This window comes from Uloborus diversus, chromosome 6 (genome assembly GCF_026930045.1).
Source record: "Uloborus diversus isolate 005 chromosome 6, Udiv.v.3.1, whole genome shotgun sequence".
In the NCBI taxonomy this organism is placed as follows: domain Eukaryota; kingdom Metazoa; phylum Arthropoda; class Arachnida; order Araneae; family Uloboridae; genus Uloborus; species Uloborus diversus.
The window spans coordinates 40,851,971-40,864,915 of NC_072736.1; the positions used below are offsets into that span (position 1 = coordinate 40,851,971).

General features: G+C 32.0%; 1 protein-coding gene across 1 annotated transcript in view; it reads left to right on the forward strand.

The window, feature by feature from the left end:
- LOC129224359 (RNA-binding protein Rsf1-like) overlaps nucleotides 1-12,465 on the forward strand; it is a 19,472-nt gene extending 7,007 nt beyond the window's left edge. The window contains exons 3-4 of the mRNA XM_054858802.1: nucleotides 11,122-11,615; nucleotides 12,241-12,465. Of these exons, the coding sequence (XP_054714777.1) occupies nucleotides 11,122-11,615; nucleotides 12,241-12,259 (513 nt within the window). The 3' untranslated portion in view covers nucleotides 12,260-12,465. The remainder of the gene's footprint in view (nucleotides 1-11,121; nucleotides 11,616-12,240) is intronic.
- The last annotated feature ends 480 nt before the right edge of the window (nucleotides 12,466-12,945 follow it).

A 12,945-nucleotide genomic window follows, 5' to 3' on the forward strand; every position in this document is an offset into this window, starting at 1 on the left:
AACAGAAATAAAGAGACTTTTCATTTATTTGAATCCTAATGAAGCGAAGTTAGCTTGAAAAAAGAACAAATATGATTCTCATATCAGATGTTAAAAGATTGCATTTTTCAAAATGTAAACATCTAAAGAAAAAAAAAAACGGTAATTAAAAGAGTTTATTTAAAGTTAATCATCCTTGTTAGCATCGAAAAATCAAAACCCATATAATTTTCTCCCAAAATAACAATTAATGAAGTTGGTAACCCTATCTGAAGCGATCATATTTTTTCCTCATCCTTACTAGTCCTTTGCAGTTCTAAGTTCATTTCGCAGATATATATTATTATTGTTTATTAAATCATGAGTGGAGGAAAAGTGCTTACCAATGCCTTTTCTGAAAAGTTTACAACACCACCGCTAATTAGCTGTGATAAAACAAACAACCATTATATTTATTTGGCAGTAGCAATTATTTATCGCTTGCTTGCAGGAGCATAGCAAGAGTGCCGATTTTTTTTTTTCAAAGTTAGCCGATTTTGTATAAGCTGATTCCTCTAATTTGACTTAAAAAAAGGTTCCAAAAATTATCCCTTTATACACAGAAATATGCCTTACTTTGTTTTCAGATTTGCTCTTTCAATAAACAATTTGACAGATTCGATCTTGTTTATCAGAATTTTGTGAAGGGTCTGTTTTGTTTGATGTTTTGTTTGATCGGGATTTTGTGAAAGGTCCGTTTTGTTTGATGTTTTGTTTGATCGGGATTTTGTGAAAGGTCCGTTTTGGTTGATCGGATTTTTGTGAAGGGTCCGGATTTTTGTGAAGGGTCCGTTAACGGACCCAAATATCCTCTGTAATTAAAAAGAAAAATACACATTTCTTTAGATTGAAATATCACTTAAATCATCATAGTCTATACCATCTTCATCAAAACATATTTGTTGTTTAAGCATGGCATAGCAATAAACTAGTTTCGTGAGAGAAGCAACTGACAAACGGTTTCGTATTTTTGATTGTACAAAAGAAAAATTTATAAAATGTTTCTATTGCAACAGAACTTGCAGGACACATTTGAAGAGTTGCGACTAGTGTGCAGAAATCTTTAGGACTATACTGCATGTAAATGCATTATTTCTTTAGTGAGGAAAAGTTAATATTTTTCTATATTCAAGTAAATATTCTGTTATTAATTAAATAGCTTAAAAATCTTAGTGGGATCAAAAAAAAAAAAAAAAAGATTAAATATATCTATATATATGTAATTAGAATTTAATCTTTTTATTAATTTACTAAGCTTGGCATTGAAGGAATTGGCTTATTCTGAAAAAATTGCTTTAGCAAACATTTAAAAGCTTAAGTTTTGCAATCCTAACATTTGTTTTTTATTTATTTTTTACCTTATAAATTAGAAGTAACATAGAAAGACATAACTAAAATATTAAAGTGCATTATTTATATTATATTGTCACTATTTCTTGATTAACAATATAATGCTACTTTATTTGCAATTAGGTTTTTGCCTTTTTTTCCATTTTTGCCATGGTTTTTTCCATTGTCCCGGCAAAAAACCCAACCCTGGGGAAAACTCACTTATTTTACGGGGGGAAAAAATGTTGGGAAAAGTTTTTAATTTCTTTTTCAAAAAGAAATATTGACAATTAAATTTTTCAACAGCTTCAGATTATTGGTGGCGAATTGTGTGCCTCCCCCCTCCTCGCACAATCCTCTTTTCTTTCATATCTCCCTCCTCCTCTTTTTTCGTTTTTTCTATTTCGTTTTCATTTTTTCTATTAGTCCTTAAAATTTTTCTTCTCCTAAGTCCTTTCTTCAGCTACACACACACAAACAAAGTTACTACAGAGTACCTCAAATTTCATTTCTTGGGCTTCAGTTTCGCAAAATTGCTAAGGAAGATCTTCTAAGATCTTCTAATCACCTAACTACATCAAGAATATCGTTTAAAATTGTTTTTGGAGCTTCAGTTTTGAAAAACTGCAGTGTCCCTAATGTTACCAAATATGGTCTTACACTCACGTGTTTAAGACTTTAATTTTGGAAAATATTCGAACAAGGGCCTCCAACCCTCTTTCTCTAATATCATCAAAGAGTGTTAATATTTTGGTTTTGAAAACTACTATTTTGAAATATTTAGGTGGGAGAAACCTTTTTGTAATACCATGGAGTATTGCAGAAGAACTTCATTTTTAGGACTTCAATTTCGAAAATTTTCCAAGGGAGAACTCCAGAACACCCCGTCCGGTAACAGCATCAAAAATTGTACTCCGTAGTATTTTTGGAATTTCAATTGTGAAAAGTTAAAGTGGTAGTGTGGGGGAGGGGGAAACGTATTTCTATCTCTGCTTTTCAGAAAATCGATTGAAGACAGTCTATGAGTCTCATTCCTAACCCAAACTATAAATATGGATTATAACCACATTTATAAGACTAAAATTTCAAAAAATCGCCTTGGAGCCACGCGTACCTTTCTTGCCCCTAAAATATCACCAAGAACTGTAAAACTGCTTTTTCAAAACTATTATTTCAAATTTTTTCTGCGGCGTTAATCCCATTCCAAACCAGTAGCTTTTCTGCAGTTTGAAATGTTAAGAATTGCCCATCCCTTAATCTTACTAAATATGGTTTACATCACGTTTTTTAGACTTAAAAGTGTGTCCTGCCCTGAAATTATTTTCTGATTTCACTACTGTATTGTTATTCCGGGAATACCCCTCCCCAGATCCCTGTTATTGTTGCACCCCCAAATATTTCGGCTTAAATCCGCCTATGAAAACTAAATGTGTAAAACTTCAGTTTCGGAAAATTTTCGAGAAGAGTGCCGATCCTTCCTAGCTAAGGTTTAACAGGGTGGTAACACACCTGGAAATCAGGGAATTCTCAGGAAAATTTTAATTTCTGGGACTTATCAGGGTATTTTAAAAATTTCTCAAAATATCAGGGGAAAATATAATTTTTAACCGCCAAACCACTGAAGTTTTCCTTCCCGATATTTCTTTTTATTTTGACACGAAAATTTTCTTTTTTTTGCCACACCAAACTTTATACACATTCTAAAATTATTTTTAACTGCTACAAACCAGCAAAGCCTCAAGATAGAACCCAACAAAAAATTATAAGAATTTGTAAAACTACCTCAAATTAGCTATGCTTCTTTTCATTATTTCTTAATTTACTATTAAGTTCTGAGGATCGTATCTGTAATTATTAATATTATTTTAATATTTTTTTTCATACAGCTGATGATCTCTATATTTTTGCATCTATGTTTGGAATTTTATTTATTTTTTTAAATTTTTGATTATTCTTAAGCTTTGTTAGAAGGCTTGTAGATAAAATTTGTTTACTTTCTTTAAAACCTCAATTTGGAATCATTTAATTGAAATTCTCTAATAATTTTGAGTGCGAGTTTTCAAATATCACAAGTTAAATGTTGAACTGGACAAAATTTAATTTAAAAACTTTAGTCTTCAAGTACTTTGAATGTTTCATCTTACTGTTTTCTTTCTTGTTTTCTGATATAAAAATCTGTTTACCTCATATTTTTCAAACTAAAATCTACTGCTTGCCACGATTGTAAAATCAGGGAAATTTTTGGAGCTAAATCAGGGAATTATCAGGGAACTTTTTTTCCATGATTTTGTTACCACTAGAGACGTACCGAGTACTCGGTAACTACTCGGCACTCGGCCAATATGCCGAGTACTCTGTACTCGGCCAAATTTTGATCAGATACTCGGCCAATACCGAGTAGTTGCAAAAAATTGAATATATTAAAATTTACAAAAAAAACTCAAGCATATATATAATTTTCTGCAACCATTTACAATTCAAATTTAAATTTTGAGAATAATGAAGTTTAAAATACTTTAATGGAATAAATCTTGGTTCCAATGTCTCGAAAGTTAATAAAACTTTTTTGTTAAAAATTGTGCAAATATGGAATTTTCGCTACACAAACTAAAATTAGTTATAAGATATATAAAAATACCTTAGCTTTAAAAATAAAAGGAAATAAAACAACATTAGAAGCACAGTGCAGGATCACTGCAGACACGTGTTTTGGCGTTACGAGGAATTTCTTTTTCAATGCACAAAATGTGAGCTCTTTGATTTAAAGGCATCCGGCAAAAGTCGAATTTTTTGTCGTATGCCTTTATTCTTTAGTTCACATGTTATGCACTGAAAAGACGATCCTTGTAACGCAGAAAAACGTGTCTGCAGTGTTCCTGCACATTTGCTTTTAAAAATTATTTATGTTTAGTGAACTAGACCTATAATGAATAAATTTGTATAATTTGTTTTAATTCCAACTTGATAAGTCATACCTTTTATTTATTCATTTTTAATTTAAAAAATATCATTTTTGCAAAATTTTGTAGTTAAATTTCAGCAGGACTTTAGTTTAAAAACTATTATATGGACAAGGAGGTCTATACTACTATTTCAATAAGTTCAAAATTCATCGGTGTGTGTCGGTGGTCCTTCTTTCAACATAATTGGTACTGGGAAACTCGGCCGAGTAGTGAAAGGCCGAGTACTCGGTACTCGGCCAAAGTGCTACTCGGTACGTCTCTAGTTACCACCATGTTTAAAAAAATAGCTTCAAATTGACTTTAATCTTGAAAGAATTTTCAGAAGAATTGCAACATTACTTCCCCTATTTCGAAAAGGTTCCTAAAATTGCAATTTTTGACTACAGTTTTGAAAATTTCTGAATGGACCTTGAATATACCTGACCCTTTTGTCCTTGCAACCAAGCACAAATGAAGATTAATAAAAAAAATTTCACACTCCAATTTCAAAGTTGTGCTCCCCCCCCCCCCCCCCCCCCCCCCGGTTCTCCTCCTCCATCCTTCCTCTGATGTCCCCGAAGACAGATTATAAAATGCGTGTTTGTGACTAGTCAGGGTTCGTACGGTCCGGGAAAACCGGGAATTGTCGGGGAAAATGACACTGTCAAAAATGTCAGGGAAAAGTCAGGGAGTTTTCAAATTTTTTCCTCCAAATTTTTTTTTTCCATTTTTTTTCCCAAGGAATTAAGTACCATGAGATCTAGTCTTCGTTTTTATTGTGATTTCACGAAAAAAATTGTAAATTTTTATCTAAACCGACGCTGGCACTTAAAAACTGCGATCGAGAAATGAACGTTTTTTTTTTTTCACAACGAAAAATGCGCCAAAAGAGCGAAGATTTTCTTACATGGAGTCAGTGAGGGGAACGCATTTCTTTCTACTGCCTAAAGTTTTAGATGGGTTGCCACAACATTCTATTCGGTTCAGGGTTCGTACGCTCCGGGAAAACTTGGAATTATCATGGAAAATGACATAGTCAAAAATGTCAGGGAATTTTCCAAATGTGTCCTCAAAATTTTTCTTTTCCCAATTTTTTTCCCAGGGAATTTGGTTTTATGAGATCTAATCTTCATTTTTATCGATGTATTTAAAAAAAATTGTAACAATTTTAAAAGCAATGAAAAAAGTGGCGACCCAAAAAATCTTCAGCAGCCGCCATTTTTGGCTCTCAGTAGTTCCCAAGGAAAAAAAAATCAGGTGAACAGCAATTATGCACAAACTCAAAAGGAGAGAAGACAATTTACTGCTTCGGAAGCACAACCTGTAGATGGGAAGGTCGATCGGGGAAAATAGTTTTTTTTTTTTTTTTTTTTGATCGGAAAATCATTTCAGCTACGTGTGAAACGTAGTCGCCATCTTTGGTCATTCACAAGATGGATGTAGATACGATCCTAAAATGCCTAAGTTTCTAAAAACAAAGCAGAATTGGATGTTTTCTTTAATTGAAAATTGATGAAAATAACAAAAAATGGTCTACAAATTGTTTTTCTATTGTTATTTAAAATAATTTTTTGAGAAATGAAAAATTTTGTTCTTAAAACTTAATCTTATCCTCACTGCCTCGGACGCAAATGTGATAAAAACTTTTCAATGAATTGTAGTTTTATGAAGATTAATTATTTTTTAATTGTCTTCATGCGACAAATTAAAGTTATTTCTTATTTTTGGGCATAGCCGCCATATTTGGTCATTCCCAAGATGGAAGTACACAAGACTTTTTAAGTGCCTAAGTTCCCGAAAACGGCATTGGATGTTAATTGCAATGCAAATTATTGAAAACAACACAAATTGTGCCTTTTTTTCCGGATAATTTGTAATTATTTTCTGGAAAAATGCAAAATTTAATCTTCATAACATTTTTTTGTTTTAATTGATTTAGACTCTTATGTGCTAAATACTGACTATTTTGCTTTTATTGTATCCTTTTAAGGATTATTAATTATTTATTACTACTTTTATACTACAAATCCAAAAATCTACTTATTATTTTAAATTTTTCACTTTGTCGCCATATTTGATTGTTTGCACAATGGAAGTAGACTTAAACTTCCAGAAGCAGAATCGGATGTTTATATCAATGAGTAACATTGAAACTAACATTAAAATGTGCAAAAAGTTGTGAATTTTTGAAAATTAACTAATACTTTCTGGAAAAGAAAATTTGAAATTTTAATGTAAGCGTCCTTTAATATGTGAAAAAAAAAAGATTATTGGCATTGGCCTATGATCGGCGGATGTTGATTTTTGTTACTATGCATTACATGGTATGCCAATTGATGCAACAAGTTAACCATATTTATACTAAAATTTAGCTTTGCATTTTGCTCAATATGTTTTGTGTAACCTACTTAAAAGAAAATAAAAAGTATTGTAAACCAAAAGTGGATGCTAAAAGGTTGCTGCAGGACTACAGCAAAACGCTATAATATTACGCGTGACATCAAAAAAACGCTAAAATAAGTTGAAAGTACTCTGTTTTCAACAAATAGTAAACAAATTAGAACAATTTTGAACAAAATGTTTAAAAAAAACTTAAAATTTTGACAGAGAAAACAAAGGAAAAAAAATCCAAGTTTTTTTTTTTTTTTTTTTAAATCTAAGGGGAGAAGTTTCAGTTCTTCTGCATTGCTACTTTAAACAATTTTAATTATTTTGAAAATATTACTATTTAAACTTAAATTTTTAATGAAGCGAGTAACCTGGAATTTTCTAAAAAACAACCTGGAAAACCTGGAAAAGTCAGGGAACTTTTTTTAACCAAAAGTGTATGAACCCTGCTAGTAAATTTCGGTATTAATTTCTTCAAACATATAAATTGTACCTAAGGAGTTTCTGCCGAAAAACTTTTTTTCCTTTTTATAAGTTCAACCTTTTTCTGTTTTTAAAATTAGAACTAGGTACAGAAATGTGAAGAAAGATTTATGTGGATGTTAAATGTTTATCAAAATATGCAAATTGCTCTTGGGGAGCGGTCTTTAGGTCTTTGCATGCGGGCGGCCGACACCCTAGGATCGGCCCTGGTGGTACCACTGTTTCCTAGAATTTTTCAAAGGATTGGTGGTTTGGGGGAAGGGGTAAACGATTATTTTTAATCATGCATTTGTACATTAAAAGTGTTCTACTTACACCTAATATTAAAAAATTACTACTACCATGAAATGAAAATAGCTAAAAAGTTGCACTTTTATCTATTGTATGAAACATGTTATGTGCATAAGTTGTAAAGTAAATAATATCTAAAAACTTTTGAAGATTAAAAAAAAAATCAAAAACTGATTCAAATCATAAATATCAGATTTAAATTTTTAAAAATCCTACTTTTTCATTTTTTTAAATCAAAAAAATCAAACCCTGCAGCTTGCTTCTTGTTTTAAATAATGTTTCGTAAACAGATCATACCTACAAAGTAAAACAAATATTAATGTCCTGAAAAGTTTGACATCTGCTTTTTTTTATAAATCTAGTTTTGGTTCCTAAATTGGAAAATAAAGTAAATAAAAGATACATAAAAAGAGGAAGAAGTATTGCCCCCCCCCCCCCTCCCCCGAATCGCTGCCCCTGTTTCTGCATCATTATATTGCATTTATTACTTATCTTATTTTTAACATTCAAATGTTTTCGTAACCGCTCTTTAACACCAAGTTTTGTTTATATTTAGAAATTGATTTATTAATATTTTAATATTTTGTAAAAAGAAAAGCGCATCATTCACAAAATAGTTTTTCAAAGGTTTGACAGTCCCTGAAACCCCCCTAAAAGAGGGCATTAACAATCCATTAAAATTGACATGTTTTTAGCAGGGTTTGAAATTATTAGTGCTATGCTGGTCTGGCCCGAAAAAACATCCATTTGGAGCAGTAGCAAATAAGTTTTAGTGGTCTATGGTACCATTGAAGTTTTATTTGTTTTTTTTTCATTCAGAAATTACAAGAATCAAAATTTTTTTGAATCTTTGTAAGTTAAAAGTTTATATCTCTTTATTTACAATATTTAGGTTTCCTTTGCAAGGAAAGATAGTTTAAAAAGTTTCTAACTTGCATCTTCTTTACTAATAATAAAGCTGAAAGTCTATATCAGAATCTCTGTGATGCGCATAGTGCTTAGACCGTTCGGCCGATTTTCATAAAATTTGGCACAAAATTAGTAATTTTTCGAAAATTCGATTTTGTTCTTATTCTATTCCAATTTTAAGAACATTTTACCAAGCAAATTATCATAACATGAAAACCATTAACATGGGCAAGCAAATTGGCGAGAAATTCACCATCCATTATTATTTTTAAATATACAGGCGAACCAAATGACCTTTTTAAGTTTCTACTATGGGCAAAGTCTCGCAGGTACCACTAGTTATAACATATTGTTCTTACAACCCTATTGCCTTCCTCCCAATGCAACTGGAAAGATACGATTCCATTGGTTCAATTCCTTTACAAGTATTGGTTTATGGAAGTATGCCTGTTTCCTTCTCTTTCCCTGTCGCACAGACATGTTGACTATTGCTGCTAATAGATTCCATTTATCCAGCACCTTCTTAATATTAAATGCCTATCACATTGGAGCTTCGATAGATAGTAGTAGCAGCTATACTGAAATTTTCTTATTGGGATCACTTTTGATCCACATTAAAAACTTCTACTGCACTGAAGCAAAGAAAATAAAATGTTGTCCAATACTATTTGTTCCCAGAGTGGACGAGCCAGACCTTCCCCCGATACACAATGCAGGACTCGAAACGAACTCAAAATGCAGAATTCGGGGGAGGGGGTATTAAATGCTGCCGAAGATCCTCTAGAGTATGTGCACTTAAAATCTGTGGGATCGACTTTTCCGAGATCAGGTCCTAAAACTTCTTTCTCCGAACTTCAAAGCTGGCTTAAAAGTGCATGTTTAAGGTTCTTGTTTCAGACATTTTTCTAGATAGAGCACAAGAGCTTCATATTAATCAGCAAAGATAGCCTAAAAGTGGGACTTCAGTTTTATAAGTTTAATTAGGCTAACTTAGTTATAAAGGTGTAAGGGCAGTTCTCAAAAGGTGGGAGCAAACACAGACCTCAACTTTGAAGCATCAACACCAAATAACTTTCATTTTAATTAACTCAAAAAATTTTGAGTTAAATTATAGTACTGTATAGAGACAAGAATTGACATAAATTACGGAAAAAATGCTCTTCTAATGCCCTTAAAAAATATTTCCTTTGCTAAAAGGCACAATTTTGGACATACCAAAACGTTAACTGAGCAAATGTACCATTAAATTTTTTTTAAATTATTTCCATAAGTTAAAAAAAATAATAATAAAGGTGTGAATCTTACACTGAATAATTTTTTGTTAATATTTTACACAAATAACAAAAGTAAAGACAGATTGCTTACTTTGTAAGCGATTTTAGAAAAAAGTAAGTTTGAAATTTGATGCATGTCCAAAAGTTACGATCTTTAAAATGCTATTATTTGAGAACTAAGTACATGATGTTTTAAAGTACAAGGTATTTATCGATCCTCAGAATCAATTTTTATTTGTTAAAAAGTGTTTTCATATGCTTTTATTCAGTATCTTAGAAGAGAAATAATTTTTCGTTAAACATACATGTGAGATGTCCAAATGGCTTTACGATCTTGACGCCGATAATTCTGTCCGTTTATTCATAACTTTTGATGATCCACTGTCTTCTAACCTCAATAAAAAGGGCTTTATAATGTTATCTTCTTTAGTCCTTTGGTATTTTGCATAATTAATTACGTTACACATTGAACAATACATAAATTACAGTAGAAACATGGCTGGTTATGATCGAAACAAAAGCCATTTTGCGCTAAAATCACCAAGCAAACCTCCATTGGCGACAACACAACGATAAGCTAAAGGTTACCAGAGGGGAATTCCAGTTTTGACAAATGTAGTTTAATCGTTGGCTGCACCAATTTTGGCGACATTATCACTTGCGCTAGCAATTTTCCCCCCCCCCCCCCCCCCCCCCCCCCCCGCTTTTATTATTTTAGAATTCTTTTTTCTCTTCTTTCTTTTGGAAACAATTTAACGATCTCCAAATAGAAATACGAATTTCTTTTTTCAATAATTTTTTTAGACATAGTTTTAATTCTTATGACATTAGAAAAAATATTCATTATTAAAACTGATTCACTTTTTACATTTGTATTATTTTTAATTTGAAGCTTTTTTTTACCTTTCATCAACTTCTTTAAAATCATTCCAAAACTTTATTATGTGTAAAGAGCAGTATGTATAGCCATTCAAGCACTTCATTAATATCCTCTTTATTATTAAATTGTAAAATTCAAAAAGTACTAAATAAAAGATTAACAATTGTCAAAAATGGTGAAACTTACATTACGATGATGTCCAAAATTCCTTACCTACAGGACAACAATGTCCAAAATCTGTTACCTACAGACTGCTGATTTAATTTCCTAATTAACAATTTTTACAAATACCGGCTGTCTTTTCATGTTCATATATTGTGTTCTAGGCATGTATACTATAGAATAAAAGCAAAATTGATGTCAAATTTGATTTGAAATTGCTAAAAGTTAACTTTTTTGTTCCCACCTTTTGAGAACTGCCCGTAACATGCTGAAAGTCGGAAACATTTTTTCTATTACCTTCATAGTTAAATTTCACTATCTAAAGAATTAAAATCAGAAAGAATCTAATCATAATTTAGTTCATTTTTGTCATAATGTTTGTTCAAAAATTTTTGTAAATGGCCTGTGTTTTATACATTTTTTTAAAGCAGTGGTTACTTTTCAGAAAATGAGACCTACTTCAGTTTATGTTGGTGGTTTAAGTGAAGATGTACAAAAAGAAGATTTAGAAAGGGAGTTCGGAAAGTATGGCACTCTTACTAAAGTTTGGGTCGCAAGAAATCCACCTGGTTTTGCTTTCATTGAATTTGAAGATGACCAAGATGCTAACGAAGCAATAAAAGAATTGAATGGTGCCACCATAAATGGCTCAGAAATAAGAGTTGATATATCTCGAGGACGCAGAGGAAGACGTGGTGGTGGTGGCGGTGGTGGAAGTTTCCGTGGTGGTAGAGATGGGGGATATTCTAGAGGTGGACGAGGAGGCTATGATGGTGGCTTTAGACGTGGTGGTGGTGGAGGCGGTGGCGGATATAGAGGTGGCAGAGGTGGATCCAGGTATGGTGGAGATCGTGGATCCTATGGAGAAAGGTCCTACAGCAGCGGAGGTGATTATAGAAGTTCTGGAGGTTACAGGAGTCGTTCCCCGATGGGTCAAAGGTAACACAGTAAGGTTTTTCTAGAAATAATGTTGCATGTGGTGAATAATTGAGTTTTTCTTACTTTTTAAAAACTTTTGTTTACCTTTTCAGATAGCATTTGCATATTTATTAACATTGATAATTCTTACTCTTAGTGGTATGAGATAAGATTTACAATTGCAGATTGCTTGAATATCACCAAGTTGCTGCAAAGGAATACTGATTTTAAGCTTAGATCAAAATTGTTCACCTGATAAATCAACGTGTTCAGTTATAATTTAATTTGACTGATTAATTATGTGTACATATTTGTTGTTGCTAGTTAAAACATGCCCCAAATTATTCCTGTAATACTGATCATATTTCCAATACTTGTTTGCCTATGTATATCACTGCGTAAACTTCCTCTTTTCATCAGTAAATGCATTCTAGTTTCTGAGCTGCAACTACCTATCTTTTGAATTTCAATTTGATAAGTCGTCATGCATAGAGAAAAATTTAAATGAAGATACATCTTAGAAAGTACACTGAACCATTATCTGTATGCACTGATTTATTACTCATCTTTTTACGCTTCGAATGCTTCTGATTATATACCTGCATATATACGTCTTAACGCATAACCAACCTTTTTATTCAAACAGAAACGGCAGCAACTGGTAAGGGCTCACTGATCATCGATAGCCATTGCCTCTGAACTTCGACGCTCGTGTGGGAGCAATTCGTCATTGCCAGATATTTTGCTGTTTATAGTCTTCATTGAACATATGTGTCCATTTTCAGTTTTTAAATTTTCAAGTTTCATCAGTTAAATTTTCGTATTCGTCTGTGATGTATTCATGACACAATAAAATATAAAACCATGAAAATCGTCGTCTTCATACTTCGTATCAAATTGCTGGATGATGCAAATGAGCCATCGAATTGTGCCTTATCAAGTATTGTTTAATTGCATGCTGCTTTACGACTTCCTAATGAAAAATGATCTCTAAACATCACTTCAGTTAATAATACCGTAAAGTTGTGTTGAGACGCATTTGAAAATTCTGCAGTTTTAATCAGCAAAAGGAAATGGTAAAAACTAATTACAATTCATCTTGACTACTTTTCATATGCATTAAATCGTCTGCATCCTTTCCTTGTCCATAGTAAAACATTCAAATGGCACATGCAATATCAGCATCCAGTATTTGATTATTTGCATTCCCTTTTTACAAATTATAGCATCAAAGTTGAAGAATCATGTAAGTATTACACTTGAACAAGACGTGAAATAATTGCTGGAGTAGATATTAAAGCTTTTCTGAAAACCAATCGGATATCCAAGTTAAAATTCTGATTGCACTAAT